Source organism: Poeciliopsis prolifica, unplaced genomic scaffold (assembly GCF_027474105.1).
Source record: "Poeciliopsis prolifica strain line A6 unplaced genomic scaffold, Auburn_PproV2 SCAFFOLD071, whole genome shotgun sequence".
In the NCBI taxonomy this organism is placed as follows: Eukaryota; Metazoa; Chordata; class Actinopteri; order Cyprinodontiformes; family Poeciliidae; genus Poeciliopsis; species Poeciliopsis prolifica.
The window spans coordinates 343,970-362,584 of record NW_026562446.1 but is presented as its reverse complement, the minus strand read 5'-3'; the positions used below and the strand labels follow the sequence as shown (position 1 = coordinate 362,584).

Genomic DNA, 18,615 nt, shown 5'->3' with positions numbered 1-18,615 from the left:
CCGTCTTGATGAATTTTGCTGCATGATAAATTGTCCCAGTAATTATTGCAACAACAATAAAATAGTTTTTTTCGATAATTTTCAAGTAACATCTTGGTAATAAAGCAGTAAACTTTAATTCTGAAAATGAAAAGGAACAATATAATAATTAAAAAAACAATAAAATAGATTATGAATAAAAAAATAATCACAAAGGAAATTAGAACGTTCCCAATCATCCTGCTGGTGCAGAATCTTTGTGTTTCATTTTTAAAATTGTTAATTAAAATAAATTGTCATGTTTTTCAGAGAAATTCCCTCCAATCTGCACCAAACTGATCCGATGCATAAATCTGCCTCGTCTTAATGAGTTGTTGGTGGCAGTAAACCGGCCTCATCACCAGACGCAGCGTGATTAAAGAGAGGAGGGAAGGCAGGAAGGCAGAGAGAAGTGAGTGTGAAATAGTGACAGATTAGTGACGTCTAAAATTTAGCAGCCTGAAACGAGCGCTAACAGGCTTTGTGCTTCCTTTCCCCAGCTGCCCTCTCCCTCTTTATCTGCCTGCGTTTGAGCCTAAATGAGAGCTGAAGGTAAATCAATGCGGAGACTTGGTTAGTGGATGAAAGCTGGATGAGACCGGCTGCAGAGAGACGGGAAAACACCAAACCGCCAGACTAACAGCATCACATCCGAATGACGAGTCACATAAGATAACAATTTAAAAAATAATAATTTAGGTTAAAAATAAGTTCAGGAATAACATGGTGACTGTTTGAAAACAGAGGAGTGTGACAAACAAGAGTAGCAGGAATATTTAATGTAGCATGTAAGCAACGTTCATTTCAGGACTTTAAACGCTTTAAATGATCTCAATTTAATTATGTTAGCTGGACTTTTTTTAAATTATCTTTGAGTAGCTATTAGCTTCACTATTTGTTACTCTTAGCTTGACTCTCGGTAGCTGTTAGCTATTTTTTATTATCTTATGGTAGCTGTTAGCTTGATCTATTGCTAGCTTGTTAGCTTTACTCTGGGTAGCTGCAAAACATTAGCGGTTAGACTCAGTGTTTTTACCTGAGTTAACGGCAGAGTCTGTAATCATTCAGTTTAAGAAGTCCTGATCATTCACGACCTTCTTTAGAAATGTAGCAGCTGACATTAGCGCTAGCTGCTACATGTTTACCATTGACACGCTATTTTAGGCTGAATGGTTTTGGTGATAAGCTAACTGCTTTTAGCACAAAAACAGTGTTTTTCATCGTCCAATCGGATTGTTTTAATTATCCTCCAATGGGCCGAGAGGAGCAGCTTCATCTGCTTGTGCTTCAGAAATACGGTTGTACCAGAAACACAAAACAAAGGTTCCAGCTTAGGATGTTTTAAAAAGTGATTCTTACTTAAACTCTGAGTAATTAATGAATTGAAATCAACATCTTAACATCCAGGCCTCAAAAATCAAGATCCATCCGAACATGGCCAACGAAGTTTCAAATTAAAAGCGTTTTATTTGACTTCCTGCTTTTAATCGCTGCCTTTCCAATACTGCGAAGTGAAACTCAATTTCCAATCAGCTCTCATGAATGTTTGAAAATGCCACAGTTTGCAGCAAACAGCCTCCGGAGGGGCTCCAGGTTTCCTGACATTTACCTGTGAGCAGAGACTAAACTCTGACGTGCAGTTTGTCCCTCTCACCGCCCAGCGCTCCTCCTGCTGTCATCCGTCCATCCTTCCTCTCCTCCGCTCCATCTCCCCAACATTTCCCCCTCTCATTCTGTGAAAACATCAATCTCTGCCCTGCTGTATGGACTACTGTACCCTGCCTTTCACTGGGCAGACAGCTCTCATTCATCACAGCCTGCGCCGTTCGCCAGCAACACCAACAACAGCGATCCATCTTTCAATTTCATAACTGGAGAGAGGAGGGAAGAAAACAGGCAAACAGACGGAGAGGAAGGTATGGAGAGAGAGAGAGAGGACACAACATGTTTTTAATCATCCTTTAGGGTGTCTGGGCTTTAAAGGCATCCTGTGTTTTCTTTATGGTGCGCTGAAAACAGGCCTCAAAGACAGAAAACTGACAATTCCTCTGAATCCAAAACTAAAGCACAAAGCAGGGGGTAATAATCAACAATTATTCCTAATTTCAAGGCTGGAGAAATTTCTAATTCTTCAGTATCTATAAGGATTCTGCTGGAAGATGGAGGGCGTCTGTAAATCTCAGTGTTGAGTGACCTTTGTGCCCTCAGGCGCCGCTGCTCTAGAAACCCTCATCTCTCTCGGATCAATACGTCCACACGGACTCAGGAGACCTTGGAAAACCAGCGTCATCAGCAGAGGCGGCTGCTGCATCCAGAAACCAGAAAACACACAAAACAAGAAGGACTCTGCAGGCCAGAAACCGCCCGGCGTGACGGAGGGGGAGGAAGGCAACGGCTGCTGGTCTCCCACAGTCCCGCCTCTTCCCAGTAAGGAATCTGGAACTGGAACAAAATCTTCACTTCTGTGATTCAACCATAACATCTGAGCTGTTTTTCTGGTGACAGAAAGCATTAAGCTGCAGCTTTAGCCTTCAGCTAGAGTTGCTTGTCGTTACCAGCTAGCTACAGCAACGTCAGAGCGCAAAAATCAATCTTTGATTTAATCTATTGCTTTTGATGGCGAGAGCGCACGCCCAATTCAAATCAATACGAAGGTATCAATCAAAATTAAAAGCAAAACCTGCCACACGCAGCAGTCACTACGCGCTCACCTTGGAGGGAAACATCGCCACGCCGGCGGCACGAAGCAAATAATCAAACTTTGCTTACAGGGTTCGATTATATCAGGTTTTTATTTCCATTTATAGTCTGGTTATTATATTTTATCTTGTATCTTTAAAATATTGTGTTTTTGGACGAAGAGCTCACCTCTAGAAACACGACTTCATGGTTTGATTAAAGCTCCATTAAACCATCAAATAAAACTGTTTAAAGTCCTCAGCACAGTGAGGCACCAGGAACCATTCACAGGAAGAACCTGGACCTGCTTTCATATCGTCAGTTTGGGAGAAAGAGTCAAAGCGTCAAGAATCAGGAAATGATTCAAACCGTGTGACTCTCCGCCTGCAGTTTCCCCGTCAGAGGAAGTGAGTTCACTGACTCCACACAGGTGATCTGGATGCCGGCTTCACGCTCCACAGCCTATCAGTGGGAGCGCAGGTCCTGTCGCCGGGCGGACGCCCGAGGCAGCCTATCAGAGCTCGGGAGCAGCGGGACGGAAGAGCGGCCTTACTTAGTGCAGGTTTGATGCCCGCCGAGGCGCGGCGCGGCGGTGTGCGGCGCGGCGGTGTGCGAGGAATCAGAGCAGAGCTCCTTAAGGTGTCAGGCCTGGCAGGTGAAAATCAATCCCTTCTCTCTGCTTACCGCTAATCCAGCACTGAAGTTTGCAGCTTGTGAGCTGAGGAGTTATGAGTTTGGAAAACCTGAACCACTGCAGCTGTTTCAACAAAAAACTAAAAAAATAATTAATAAACGATAATAATGATGATGTGCATGTCTATAATATTTATAAATGATCGAAGACTCTTGAAAATGTTTTACGACTGTGTGTCACATTAAAGGAGAGTTAACTGCAGGAATCATTTACTTCCTGTTTCCTGCTTTATGTTTTGTGTCCAACCATCACAAACATAAAATGTGTTTTATTAAAGTTAGAAGCTCAGAAACACTTCAGGCAGGTAGAGTAGAGGATGTGTGATGCTGTGGGAACTGAGCTGAAGTACATGAAGTTATGAACTGTATCCTGGGACTTTTTAGATAAAAACCAGGTGACCTTTGACCCAGAGGTTTCGTACTCACAGGTGTGTCTGGCGAGTGAGTAGTTGGACGAGCCGCCGCTCGTCGATCCGAAGCCTTCCGGCACCGCTCCTCCGGGTCGAGCGCACCGAACCTTTGGGCGGTTCGATCTCGGCGCCGAACTCGGCTCCGATGACGCCCAGCAGGACGATGGCGGTGGCCTGCTTCCGCCGCTCCTCGTACGAGTTGGAGATCTTCTTGGCGTTTGGCGGGAGGTTGGACAGGCAGCCTGGCGGAGAAACGGAAACGGTTCACAGGTTTCCTCTGCAGAGTCAATCTCACGACCAACAACCGAATCTCAACGCTTTGGATCCTTAATCCTGATTTTACGAGAGAAACTCAACTGACGACAAACTTGAACTACTTTACTGAGAAAAGCAGAGCTAGCATGAGCTGTTACTTCTTCTTTTCGACAGTTTTTAACCAGAACGAACCGTTCTGACGTTTCCGTAGAGACTTACTCACTTGCTCTTTGGTCGCCTAGCAACTCTCATTCTTTGGTCGCCTAGCAACCCTCATTCTTTGGTCGCCTAGCAACCCTCATTCTTTGGTCGCCTAGCAACAACCTGTGGAGTAACTTTTGCAGCAGCAGATTAAAGTTTAGCCACTGAGCATCATTACTGCTTAAAACTAAAAGACAACAGAACTGGATAAAACTGGATAAAACAGGATAAAACAGGAAGGTGACGTCACCAGATTGGTGGTATTTCAGATATTTAGACAAAAATCTCGTCAATAATTTTTATATCAACTGAAATAAAATGCTTCTGTTTTTTGGGCCATGTGGAAGGATCTGTGGAAGGAAGGAGGAAATGCACGCGGTGCCTCGTGGTTTTCAGGCGATGAAGCTGAAGGGGATCCCGTCCTCCAGCCTGAAGACTCTCTGGGTTCCCTGAGACTAAAGACGACGTCCAGAACTAAACACCAACCAGAGGAACCAGACAAGACAAAGAGCCGAGCCCTTCCTGCTGCACGGCGGCCGCTGCTGCAGGTTTCCTGGCGTCTAAAGATGGCGTCAGGATAAAGGGAGACTTTTTTCCACCTTTTCATTTCTTTCTTTTGACGCTGGAAAAGCTGCAGCTGGCCTGTGAGTCTCCAGTGAGCTGATAACAAGTGAGCGGCACACTTCTTTTGTCCCGGCATTAATCACCACACAGGCACACGCCTCATTGTGGCTCTGAAAGCCTTTAGTCACACTGGGAACGCATTGAAACGCCCAGACGGCCATGTTCACAAACTCCTGCCGGGGCTGGGCGCGTGCGGCCGCTTTGTGAGGGAGGGAGCGCCTCTCCATTGTGTCCGCCGAGGCGACCCCGGAATAACCTCCTTTGTACGGGCGCGTGCGGTGGGGCCTGCTCGGCGGGGGGCCGAGGCGGTGCGCGGGCCGTCAATGTGTGTTGCACAGTGGGAGATAAGAGCTGGGGACACACTGCGGATCAAAAGACCAATGAGCAGCGCATAGAAAGCGGCGCGTGTGGATGAGCGACGCTCCGCCGCTAGAGAGTTACACAGAACTCACTTCCGAAAGGTGGAAAGACCTTCAACACCTGGGAGTTCAGGGAGAAACGGCTCAGACACAACCAGACTGCGACTGCAGCGCCGCCAAATTATCTAGAATTTAACAATGCAAAGGGTTAAAAACCTGCAAAGGATTTGAATTTTTATTTTCCTTCAGACTTGCAACAAACATGGCCTTCATCTTACTGATCCATCTAGAGGACTGGCTGTGATCAGGACAGATATTTCCTGGCTGTAGCTCTCCCAGCTGAAGCCACCAAGCGTTCGGCTGTGGGAGATGTTATCGTCCCACACGGAGCCGAACGAAGCGCCGTCAGACGCCCATTTGATCCCAAAACAGCTGACTGTGCAAACACATCCGAGAAGCATCCCAGGTGGAATGAAATCCAAGATGGATTCCAGTTAAAAGCATCCGCCTGGACAGACGCACAGAGCCAGAGGAGCGACCCGCCGCTCAGGCCCATCAGCGCCGGCCTCCATGGAGCTTCATATATTATTTTTCCCGTTTTTTGCTCATTTTTCAGACGCGCTCCCTGCCCACATATTTCCATACCGCTGCTCTTCATAATGAGATTGCTAAAAGCCAGCTGTCATTTGGAAGGCCCAGCAGTTGATAAATGGATTACATATGGCATCTCTGGGCCAGACCGGGCCAGTAGATAACAGAATTACAGATGGACTCCCAGCCAGAATCCCTAAAAAGTTCAGATTTACAGAGAAAGTGAGGAATAAAGACAGCAAAGACTGAAGGGCTTCTGACCGACCGACTCAAACTGCAGAGCGAATCGCAGACCGAGTTCTTTACGATGTTCGGATGCAGTTAAAGTTGAAGAGACGCCAGAGAGAAAAAGATCAGGAGCTGCATTTCCAAATTCCATGGTGTTCTGTTCGAAAAATGGGATTACGAACATAATTTTGCTTAATTGAAACAAGGCAATTGTGAAAAAAACTTCTTTTTGCACAAAATTAATGGTTTGCAAAACTGCAATGGAAACATTTTTCTTACTTCTTGCAACAAATTTCATATTTTGCAAAAATTGTGTATTTTGCACAACTAAAATCTTTTTTTTTTTACATTCTGCGATTAAATTGCCGTTTTGCCACACTTTTCAGATCACACGAGTCGTATGATCAAAAACCGGATGTTACTACTGACGGAGACGACAAAGACAGGAAGTGACTGGAGGATGACGGCGCTGCACGTTTTAAAACAACTTACAGCCTGAAGAAACTTATTCACATGATTTTAATTAAGTTTCCTAATTAATGGGGGAAAAAAATCACAATTGCAAAATTATCTTTGATCCAGGAAGTTGAAATCCTTTGGGGCAACTGATCACGATCCAGGCAGCTGGTGCAGATTTAATAACAAAATGTTTACTTATGCAACAGAAAGTATTCATCCAGGTCTTTGCTCTGATTTAATAGTTAAAGGAGACAAGAAAAGCCAGTTAAAATGCAAACATTTTAGTTAAATAACCGGTCAAAAATAAAGCAATAAATAAAAAACAAAGTCGGGTTTTTGTTCTTTCAATCTGATGCCGAATCATTTTGTCGCCTCTAATCGTCTGAGACAAACTTAAATTTGAAGTTTTCCAGCGGAGCTTCAGCGGCCGGTTGGTTTCCGCCGGTCCGAACTCTGCTCCGCGGAGCCACTAATTGATTTTTGAAGCCAATCGATCGGCTTCCTTCGCGACCAGCAGATCTATTATAATGACATTGCATCTAAATCCTATTTGTGGGCCAACCTACTCCAAAACATAACCCAATAAAGTAAAGAGGAGGACAGAGGAGCGCCCCTCCGCACTCGCCTCCGCTCGGCTAAATCTTCATAAAAACGAGAAATGGAGCGGGATAAAAAGGAATTCTGGCAGAAATGAGATTATCCATAAAGGAAGGAATGTATTAAAGGAAAGGCGGAGCGCCGTAATGCAGCAACCTGTGGAGCCCAGCCGGCCGGATGGACAAATTAAAGACATCTCATAAAAGCAACTGAAATGTCACTCAGCAGATAAAACTGTGACCTTTAAGACAAAGTTTTACTCCGCCAATAAAATTAATAATTCACATCAACATTGTTTTAAAGAGCACTTTATATTTCGGTTTATTTTCCCTCGGCTTTTGTTCTGATCCGATTCGGAAACCAAGATGTCTGCAGAAACGTCTCAAAGACGAAACGAAAAGAAATGATGAGGAGAGACAGAAAATACAGAAAACTGTCAAAATCAAGGAGGAAGAAAAGATGGACGAACAGAGAAGGAATGAGATTAAAACTCATAAAATCATCAGATCAGCTATGACGGGTCATAAAACACGACATCGATGGAGCATCGAGACGTTCATGAGTCATTTCACCAAGTCAACCAAGTCTTTGGGCGAAAGGAGAAGTCAAGTTTTGTTTCTGGGAGAAAGACAAAGTCAAGACAAAAGTCTTTAAAGGGTAAGTCCAACCAAGTCTCAAGACTCTGGGAACCAAGTCCAACCAAGTCTCAAAACTCTGGGAACAAGTCCAACCAAGACTCAACTCTCTGGGAACCAAGTCCAACCAAGTCTCAAAACTCTGGGAACAAGTCCAACCAAGACTCAACTCTCTGGGAACAAGTCCAACCAAGTCTCAACTCTCTGAGAACCAAGTCCAACCAAGTCTCAAGACTCTGGGAACCAAGTCCAACCAAGACTCAACTCTCTGGGAACAAGTCCAACCAAGTCTCAAGACTCTGGGAACCAAGTCCAACAAAGTCTCAAGACTCTGGGAACCAAGTCCAACCAAGTCTCAACTCTCTGAAAACCAAGTCCAACAAAGTCTCAAGACTCTGGGAACCAAGTCCAACCAAGACTCAACTCTCTGGGAACAAGTCCAACCAAGTCTCAAGACTCTGGGAACCAAGTCCAACCAAGACTCAACTCTCTGAGAACCAAGTCCAACCAAGTCTCAACTCTCTGAGAACCAAGTCCAACAAAGTCTCAGGACTCTGGGAACAAGTCCAACCAAGTCTCAAAACTCTGGGAACAAGTCCAACCAAGACTCAACTCTCTGGGAACCAAGTCCAACCAAGTCTCAAAACTCTGGGAACAAGTCCAACCAAGACTCAACTCTCTGGGAACAAGTCCAACCAAGTCTCAACTCTCTGAGAACCAAGTCCAACCAAGTCTCAAGACTCTGGGAACCAAGTCCAACCAAGACTCAACTCTCTGGGAACAAGTCCAACCAAGTCTCAAGACTCTGAGAACCAAGTCCAACCAAGTCTCAACTCTCTGAGAACCAAGTCCAACCAAGTCTCAAGACTCTGAGAACCAAGTCCAACAAAGTCTCAAGACTCTGGGAACCAAGTCCAACCAAGACTCAACTCTCTGGGAACAAGTCCAACCAAGTCTCAAGACTCTGGGAACCAAGTCCAACCAAGTCTCAACTCTCTGAGAACCAAGTCCAACCAAGTCTCAAGACTCTGAGAACCAAGTCCAACAAGTCTCAAGACTCTGGGAACAAGTCCAACCAAGACTCAACTCTCTGGAACAAGTCCAAGCAAGTCTCAACTCTCTGGGAACAAGTCCAACCAAGACTCAAGTCCATGGCTCAAACCTCTATTGACTGAAAACCATTTCCTGGTCCAATCCACGATAAAAATCCAAACCTGCCCCATTTGCCTCCAGATCTAAACTATTATTTGATAATAATAATAATATAGTCCTTAAATCCATTACTGTTCATAAATAACTGTGTGAAGGATTCATTTCATGTGACAGGATTCTCAATCTTTCTATCAGAATCTTGTTCCCAGTTTTCAGCTCGGTGTTTGAAGCCGTCATACATTTTTATTTTCTACCCAACGGTGAATATTAAATATTCACCGTCTGAATTTCATCCCTGCCAGGAGACATTTTGAATGTTTTCCTTGATCTGAAGTTTTGTTTGCTGCTTTACCCATGAAGCCCAGACTTAACTCTGAGATAAAGAGAGTTGAGGGCAATCAAACCGACAACCTTCCCTCTGCTCCCTCCTACAAAGGCAACCCCAGCAGCTTCCCATCATGCTCTGCTTCCATTGGTAATCAATGGGAGACTGGTAAAAACCCGATCACCGGGGACCGATGGAGGGGATCAATAGCAGCACAGAAATTATGTGAGAAAGTGCAAGAAGGAAAACGCTGCAGGAGGAGAGACAACTTTGAGAGAAATGTTTAATAAATGTGAATAAATATTCCAGCCTTCCCAGCTGAAGGAAAGCGTTGAGTAAGACGAAGGACGGCTGGCGGCGCCTGGGGAAAGGAACCATGTCCTTACTGTAAATGTCAGGAGACTGAAAATCTGGGGAAATAATTGAAAACACAATTAAGTTGATAAAGAAAAAAGATTTGAGTCCTGAAACGGTGGCTGCCCTTCCAACGGGCCGAGTCCAGCTGAAGGTTAAGTGTATTTTACCATCTTAAGACACAGACAGAGCAGCTATCTGCGCCCAGCGTGAACGCCGGGCTTCAATTAGACCGCATGGAGGCAGGCGGGGGAGGGGGTCCGTCCTCACCAGAAACCACAAGACAAACTGAATTCAAGTTCAGAAGGACGAGGAAACAGACCAACTTTCTCTTCTGAGCAAGCAGAGAGTCAAACTTTTCATCCAAACACTTTAATCCACATTAAATATTTCAGATTATTTTGGTGGATGTTTGTGTTGGTTAATCAGCTGCTTCTGGTGGTTCAACTAACCATCATTTGGTTAGTTGGTTTCAGTTATTTAGTCGATGGGTTGGTCAGTTTGGTTCTGTTTGGTTCAGGTTAGTTACTTTGATCCATTGGTTTAGTTTGAAAAGCTGGTTGGTTACGTAGCATTTGATTGGCTGAGGTTTTGTTTTAGTTTTTTTAAGCCTGGCATTTTGGTTTGGTTGAATTAGTTAAGTTTGGTCAGTTGGTTGGGTTTAGTTCAGTTGGTTGATTGGTTGGTTTACTGCTTACTGTTTATAATTAGTTGTGGCTTTTTGTGCTCATGTATTTAATGGTGAAAGCTATGAGGAATTAATTGTTTTCAATCCAAATCAACAAAAGCTGAGGTCACATCGTTAATTGGGTTAAGTGTAGAGAGAACCTGGTGTCACATGCACAAAACCCAAAAATGAAGAAATTTGTGTTAATTTTTTCTAAAACTGCAAAAGATTATTACTTGAGACCAAAACAAAATCTTCTTTGAGTCAAGAAATTACATACAAAAATGTACTAACATTGATACCAACTTGATATCAATATTATCAATATTTTGGATCGATCTGCTCACCTCTGGTATTTCTAGAAAACTGCTGCAGCACGACTCCAGTTTGTTTCTCAGAGATGCATTCCTCCACATTACCAGTATTTAGAGAGGAGCTTCTTGCTGTAATAAAATAATATTCCCATCCTGCAGCTGCGTCCCGTTCTGGGGACACCCAGGAACAATCATCGGAAACAATCAGAGCCCTCAGAGTCGCGGCTCCCGACATTTATCTCCACAGGAGCTCAATCTGTTCTGAGGAGAAACGCGATCTGACCCGGCCGACCCCCCCAGGCCGGGGGATTAGATTAGACGGGGAGCGTGGCGTTTCAGCTAACCAAATCACACCGGGCTAATGACACCGTGAGGTGAGGCCTGCCTGACCTTTGACCTCTGACCTCAATCGCTGGGGAAGACAGAGGAGAGACACGAAGGGACAAAGATGGCGGAGAGGAGGAAAGACAGTAGAAAGAAATCCCAGCAGATTTTAGCGGCTAAAATAAAATGTAGTGGAAAAACATGGAAAGCTGAAAGTTTCACTGAGCAACCAGGAACCAGAAGGAAACAAAAATGGCTCCCAGCTCAGTGGAAGTGGGTTCGTTTAGTGGGAAGGTGGTTGGGACCTTTGACCTTGGAGAGGTCGACCTCTCCATCAGAGGAGTCCCAGTTAGCAGAGCCAGGATTCCCACTAGTGGGAACCACCAACACTGCTCTTCATCCAACAATCATAAAGGAAATCATAATAATAATTACAGTTATTAACTGAATGAGACGCATTTTAAAGTACGACTTCAAAATATATGAATATTCAAAGAAATATTCCCCCAAACTCTCCTGCTAAATCACATAAATAAGCATTAAAGTGGAAAAATTAAGTGTTGTCTCTTTAAGAAGCTTCTGTTCTTTCTGAAACTCCGCCTCCAGGAAGTCACCAGGGCCTGCTTGTCTGTGGCTCCTGATGCATGTGGCCCCAGTTCAGGTGTTTGAATTCGATAGAAACATTCTAGTTCTTTAAATATTCACAATTAGTGTAAAAGCATCAAAATCAAATCTTCTAAAAATAGAAAATGTTGGTAACAACACCAATTATTTCTTTAAATATCATTACTTGTTGCACTGTTCTGCACCCAGACCTGCTTTGAATTAATTTGCTGAACTTGGCTAAATATAGGAAGTGTTTTTAAAGAACATTATTGTCAGAATAGATCTAATTTTGTTCATTTTTTCCAACAGATGTCTAGAAAATTTGCAACATTTCTTTTAATAAGGCAAAGAGAAATAATTTAGACTTCCCTTTCCAACTACAAAGCTAAATGTGTAATTGTTGTTCAGTCGGACGTATTTAGCTGTGAAGCTAAATACAAACCCAGAGTTCTGGTAATTAATGGTTTGTGATTTAGAAAAAGTGAAATTCATTTTCTAATGTGTCTCTTCCCTTATAGATGGGATGTTTCTCAGCAATAAGTCCTGCCCATACAGTCTGTGTGTGTGTGTGTGTGTGTGTGTGTGTGTGTGTGTGTGTGTGTGTGAGCGTGATGTGGATCCTAATAACATCCCTTGACACTGTTAGAGACATAATTACAGCACACACACACACACACACACACACACACACACACACACACACACACACACACACACACACACACACACACACACACACACACACAGTCAGGTCCAGGTGTGTGTGTCTCTGAGGTTTTGCAGCTGTGGCACCGAGCAACAAATGTCATCACATCCTGAACTCTGTGTGTGTGTGTGTGTGTGTGTGTGTGTGTGTGTGTGTGTGTGTGTGTGTGTGTGTGTGTGTGTGTGTGTGTGTGTGTGTGTGACAGCGACGGGGAGACAACACATTGATGAGATGAGTCTATCGCCGTGGAAACAGCCTGAAGCCAGGTGATTGCGCGGCTGTCTCAGGTCTGTCCTTTCGTCTTTGTGTCTTTGAAGGTTTCCCTCCTTTGTCTCGTCGAGCGACTTTTAAAACTCGCTCGCGTCTCAGGAGGCGAAACGCTGCAGGTGATTTGTCGGCATGCAAAGTGAAGCACGGTGGTGGTGGCATGATGACACGGCTATATAATGAAGTCAGTAAATGTTCAGCAATATTATCGGACACAGACAGACCCATTTTCAGCTCAAGAGTTCTGGTCACTAATATTCCACAGCAGCATAAATCGGGCGACACGGTGAGTAAACGCTCAGGTTAAAAGGTGAAAGTGGAGCCTGTGTATTCAGAGAAATGGAGTGGAAGGTGTGTGTTTCCACCTGTGGTGCAGGTGTCGGCCGTTTCTCACCTCCCCTCTGTGTAGCTGTGGGACGGGCGACCGATAAACGGCTTTTAACACCATTCAGGTTCACTGGAATTCAGAGTGGCACCGATGCAGAAACACTTACTGCGTTTGGCTTAAATACAGACTCAGCAGAGCAAATCGCCTGAGTTCAAGCTGCCCAGAGGTGATAAACAAGATCTCTGGGTTCCTCAGGCCTGCAGCCTGCAGTCTGGGAGAAACAAGCTTCAGCTTGGCACCAAAACACCAGCAGAGGGAAGATATGAACACTTCACTTCCTCTGCTTCAGTCTTTCCTTACATCTTCAAACTGATTCCAGATGGAAGAACAGAAAAAGTTCTGGGTTATCAGAAAATGAAAAATGTCATCCAAACTGATCAGTTAGCTTTCAATAACCACAAACATCACAAGTTATGGGATAAAACTTTCATTTTTCGCTAGAAAAGGAAAAAAGTCCATTAACAGTAATTATTTTAGCTTTTTGTTTAGTTTATTTCAGGCCACTTGGATCAGTTAGGAGTTACTTTTTGTTCAGATGAACAAGCTCAGTGTTGTTTAGCTCAGTTTGTACATGTTAGCTTAGTTTAGCTCCAAGTAGCATAGCTTAGCATAGGTTAGTTTAGTTTTATCTCTTCCTGATTTACATCATCTGATTTTAGTTTTATTTTGGTAATTCTCATATCTGGTATATGAACCAGGCTGTTGTGTTTTGTGGTTTTGTCACCAGTACCTGCTGTGATGTCATCGTCGGTCACGTCCAGCTCCTCCTCTGGAGCCTTGGTTTCCACTGGCTGAGCCTCTGGAGGGGGCGGCTTGAGGCGGGGTCTCTGTTGCTGTTCCAGCTGTGGAAATTGAGCCGACAACCTTTGGTTAGGACATAAAAGCAGCAGGTGTTGTTGCAGGCAGCAGGGCGGCAGCGCTGCCTGCCTGTGTGTGTGTGAGGAAAACCTCATCAGGTTGCCTCATTAAAAGGCTAACTGCTCTGGTTAAGCAGCTAATAAAGGTTTATTGGGCTTCCCTGTTATCCAGAGAATAAATGACAGAATTATCTTCGCATTGCCAATTAAGAGCGGATTTTAATTAGCAGCTGAAGTTAATGAATGATAACGCTCTAATGAACGGAGCGGCTAAAGGTAACAGAGTCAACATCGCTCTAATCCGTGGGGAAACACACACACACACACACACACACACACACACACACACACACTCACAGATAAATGAGCGCAAACACTCCGCTCAACACACTGATTTCTGTTTCCTGCACAAATTTAAGAAAGCAAGGAGGAAAAAGACATCAGTAACTAAAACATCACAAACAATTTCATACTGCTGGCTTCATTAGAGCAATAAAACACTTCTAATTACAGTGTGTGTAATTACACTGATAAATCCTGGTTAACTCAGAGCTTCATGTTCCAATTAACCTGCTGAGACTCTGCAGACAGCTCAGTAACGACACACACACACACTCTGACAGAAGACCAATACGCCGCCTGATTGTTGATTATTCGTCTGGAACATTAAAGTGATAAAAACTTAATTGGACTTAATTAAAACATAACGGATGCTGGGCTGTAGCTGAACAGAAGGAAAACTGTTTCCACCGGGGAAACTCAGCAGAAAGGTCCGATTCTAACGAGGCTCTAATTAACCGGGCAGAACAAGAACATGACTAGATATTCGGCCGTTTTCACACTGATGGTCCGGTAGACTCGGCTCCATTTGGGATCCAACATTTGTTTCATTTTCTGCTGAGTCAAACCAACCAAACTATTTGAAAACCCAGTTCCCCTCCTCGCCTGAGGGGGCGCTGCACCAAGAACCACTGAAGGGAATGACATGAAAAAGACACTGAGCGCATCTTCCTTCTTCACCAAATGGAAACTGAAATGGAGTCGTCAGATTTTTTTGTCAGAAAAACTGGAGCCATTTCTCCCGTCAGCGCTAAGCTAGCATGTCTGTTTTGGTTGTGTTTACCCAGGATGCTTTGCACTATAGTCCACTTCCTGACTAGAGTTCACATTCACACCTCCACAAATGAACTAGAGTTGGATTAAAGTGAATTAAACTGGGCTGGTGGGATTATTTTAAATTGCTAACTTCACACCCAATGTGTCAAAAGCAAACATATTTATTATTTTTTACATGTCAGAAAACATGGACAGTAATGTTCGGGTATTTGGACGCTGGTATTTTTTAAAATATTTTTACAGCTTCGTTTGAAAACATTTTACAGAGAAACATCATGTGAGAATTAAATTAAGCAGTGGTCCAATAATAATTTAATTAATTACTGTTTTCATTCATTTCATGATGTCTCAGATTCAGTTTTTGTTATTTTTACTTAAATTTTCCCAAATCTTTTCCTCCGTAAAGTAACAGCGTTGAGCCTCAAACAGAATCACCTGCAGAAAGACTTTCATGTTTTGTTTTTCTCCTTTTTTTGTTCCAAATGATTTATTTTTCATTTCACAGGGACTGTGAAATGAAAAGGATGTGGGAGCGGAGCGAGCCGCGGGCCCGCTGCGCTTTAAAAACATCAAGAAGTGAATGTTTTAAACAGCAGACAGGAGGAGGAGGTCCAGGAGGTTAACAAGGCATGCTGGGAGCAATGTGTCATGGCTGACATGACAAGCTTGACCTTGGAGCACGCCATCACGCCCCACCCTCCCACTTATCCTGCATCCCTCCTCCGCCTCCCCCCCGTTTCACCCTGATGAAACCGACGCTGCAGCCTGTCCTGAAAAGCTGCAGTTCAAAACTCCAGTTAGCCGTTAGCAAGGAAAACAAACCTTTACTGCCACAGACAGGAACAAACCCAGAATTACTGTTTTGAAATCAACTTCTAAATCACCATGAGTGGTGGTAAACTGAAGCATGGTGGTGGCAGCATCATGCTGTGGGGATAGATGTGGAAGAAAACCAGGCTGGAGATGATGATGTTTGTATGAGAAAGATTAAGTGGAGGAAAAACTGTAAATGTTAATTTACCAACAGTTTTAATTTATGTAGCTAAACGTGATGACAGCAAAAGCTCGTCGTAGCGTTTGCTCACGTTATTAGAAAGGTTTTCAGTTTATGTTAGACGGTGAGGAAACGCCGCCGAGCCGAGGAGCAACGGCGGCAGCGACTTCTCTGGCAGACAGCAGGCAGAGCCCGGCTGACCTTTCAGCTCTCCGGGAGGCGTTTGAAGGGACAGAACACAAAGGACTGTCGGGTCGGTAGGAACCGGCCCGTTAGCGGCGCCTGCAACATGGCGGCCGTGGCTAATTAGCCACAGCAGGCTGGAAGCACGAAGAGGCGGCTAATCGAACAGAACCGCTGCTTGATCCGGAGCGCTGAGCGTAACCTGGAAGCTGCAGCACAGATGCTGCAGAAAATAATACAAGCAGCAGAGGAGGAGTCCAGGCTGCAGGGTCAAAGGTCACTCACACAGGAAGACATTGACGGGCACCCAGAGACCCTTACATTCATGTCCATCCTATGAACAAAACTCCCAAGAGGCGACTGGCCTGTGAGGACGAATCAGGAGCCAAACTGAGAAAAACTTCATCAACCAGAAACCACTTCCTTTTCTGCAGCTGCTGCAGCGCCACCCGGGCTCCGCTGGACACATGAAGGAACTGCAAGTGGATGAACTAAATCTAGAACTAAATGAACTAAAACTAGAACTAAATGAACGAGAACTAAATGAGTGATTAGAACTAGAACAGATAGAAGTTTGGTCTGAAAAATGTCTTTTTCTTTCTGTATGTAAATTTCTGGTTTCAGCTGTAAAAGTTTCATTGATTCATGTTGGGTTCTGTATTGGGCCAACTGGACCCGTTTCTCATCTCAAATTCAACTGAATGATCAAAACATTTTATAAAACCTCCTGACCAGAACCAGACCCAGACCAGAACCAGAACCACCCAGAACCAGAACCAGAACCAGAACCAGAACCAGACTGCTGCAGTGGTTCTGTATCCCTCCGGTCAACCTGGATACTTTTGGACCTCTCCAGAGCCCTCCATGACCTCTAGAACCCTCGGACGTCTCCAGAACCCTCCGGACGTCTCCAGAACCCTCCGGACCTCTCCAGAACGCTCCGGACCGCTCCAGAACCCTCCGGACCTCTCCAGAACGCTCCGGACCGCTCCAGAACGCTCCAGAACGCTCCGGACCTCTCCAGAACCCTCCGGACCGCTCCAGAACCCTCCGGACCGCTCCAGAACCCTCCGGACCTCTCCAGAACCCTCCATCCCCTCTAGAACGCTCCGGACCTCTCCAGAACGCCGGACCGCTCCAGAACCCTCCGGACCGCTCCAGAACCCTCCGGACCGCTCCAGAACCCTCCGGACCTCTCCAGAACGCTCCGGACCTCTCCAGAACCCTCCGGACCGCTCCAGAACCCTGCTGGGATTTTTCCGGGTCTCCACCGGCAGCCGGAGTCGTCTTACGGCCCGGCCTGCTCCGGGGATCGGATTCGGTGACCCTTTGACCTCTCTCCATCTCCATCGCCCTCCCCCCCCCCCTGCGGTCCTGCTGCGGTAACACAACACTGACCGGTGCCCGTTGCTACGGCAACCGTTCCCCGAGAGACTCCCAGCATCCTCTGCAACCGCGGCTCCTGCGCTCAGACGAATGCAGCATTTCAGGAGGCGGCTTCTAGTAAAGCAAGGTGCAGATTCACCTTTCTTCCCATCAGCAGGTCTAACTATAGCCAGCGGAGCGACGCCAGGGAACAGAGCGACGGCCGCTTCCTGCGCCGCAGCAGCCAATCAGCAGCAGGGAGGCAGCGACATCATCAGAAACACGAGACAAGCAGCAGAAATTCAACTGCGTGGTGGCGACGAATTCACCTTTATACTGCTGTCCACCGTGACTTTAAATTGTTTTTTATGTCTGATTGATTCATAGAAACCAAATAAAGCTTCATCTGAGGAAGGTCAGAACCCAGACCGGGTCAGAACCAGAACCGCATCATTAAACCTTCATCGGGGTTTGACATGTCCACTAAAAAATCCACTGGAGGATACAGATTTATACTTCACATCCAGCTGTCACAGCTCTCCGTCCTTCTGACACAGTTTGTAAAAAATAAACAACAATAAATTCACAGAACATCTATCTAAAAGAGCTTTTATTTTGAAAACCGAGGAACAAAAGTAGCCAAAACCAAGATGGAGGACAGAAAATCAGTGTCTCCAGAACCTGAGCTGTCGCCCTGTAAAACCTTCGTCCTCCTAAAGTCAGGATGAGACTTACGGGAGCTGACCGTGTCCACGTACTGGGGCAGGTACGGAGCCCAGGCATCGATGGTGTCCTTCCGACCGGACTGCCCGATCCGCCTCAGCTCGGCCAGGAGCAGAGCCTGCGCCGCTTCCCGGACCTAAACAAATGAAACGGGTCAGAACAATATTCAATCATCCACACAAAGAATGGATGTGAAGGAACCAAATAAATATGGGAAATGGTATTTTCTATCGCGGCAACCTTTCCTAACATTGTTCATGTTCACCATCGTAACTTTATGGTAGTATGAGATTGCAGGCAGCTTGTCTGACACATTATTTATCTCATACGGGTCGATCCCAGCAGCAGCCATTTGGTTGATGTACATTTTTCTGGCACATTGGTCCAGAGTGTTTGTCTTTCTTTTCGTGGATCTTGAAGCCATGGTTCATCCATGCTTTACCTACCAAGATGGCGGCGGATCACTTTAAGTTCAGACTTGTGGGAACAAAGTATTCCAGAATCAAACTGGGTTGTCAACATGGC

The 18,615-nt window shown here is 45.1% G+C and overlaps 1 protein-coding gene across 1 annotated transcript in view; it reads right to left on the bottom strand.

Annotated features, from left to right (window-relative positions):
- LOC129352031 (WD repeat-containing protein 7-like) overlaps positions 1-18,615 on the bottom strand; it is a 56,110-nt gene that overhangs the window by 15,682 nt on the left and 21,813 nt on the right. The window contains 5 exon segments of the mRNA XM_055020847.1: positions 3,817-3,896; positions 3,898-4,042; positions 13,583-13,664; positions 15,975-16,015; positions 18,103-18,226. Of these exon segments, the coding sequence (XP_054876822.1) occupies positions 3,817-3,896; positions 3,898-4,042; positions 13,583-13,664; positions 15,975-16,015; positions 18,103-18,226 (472 nt within the window).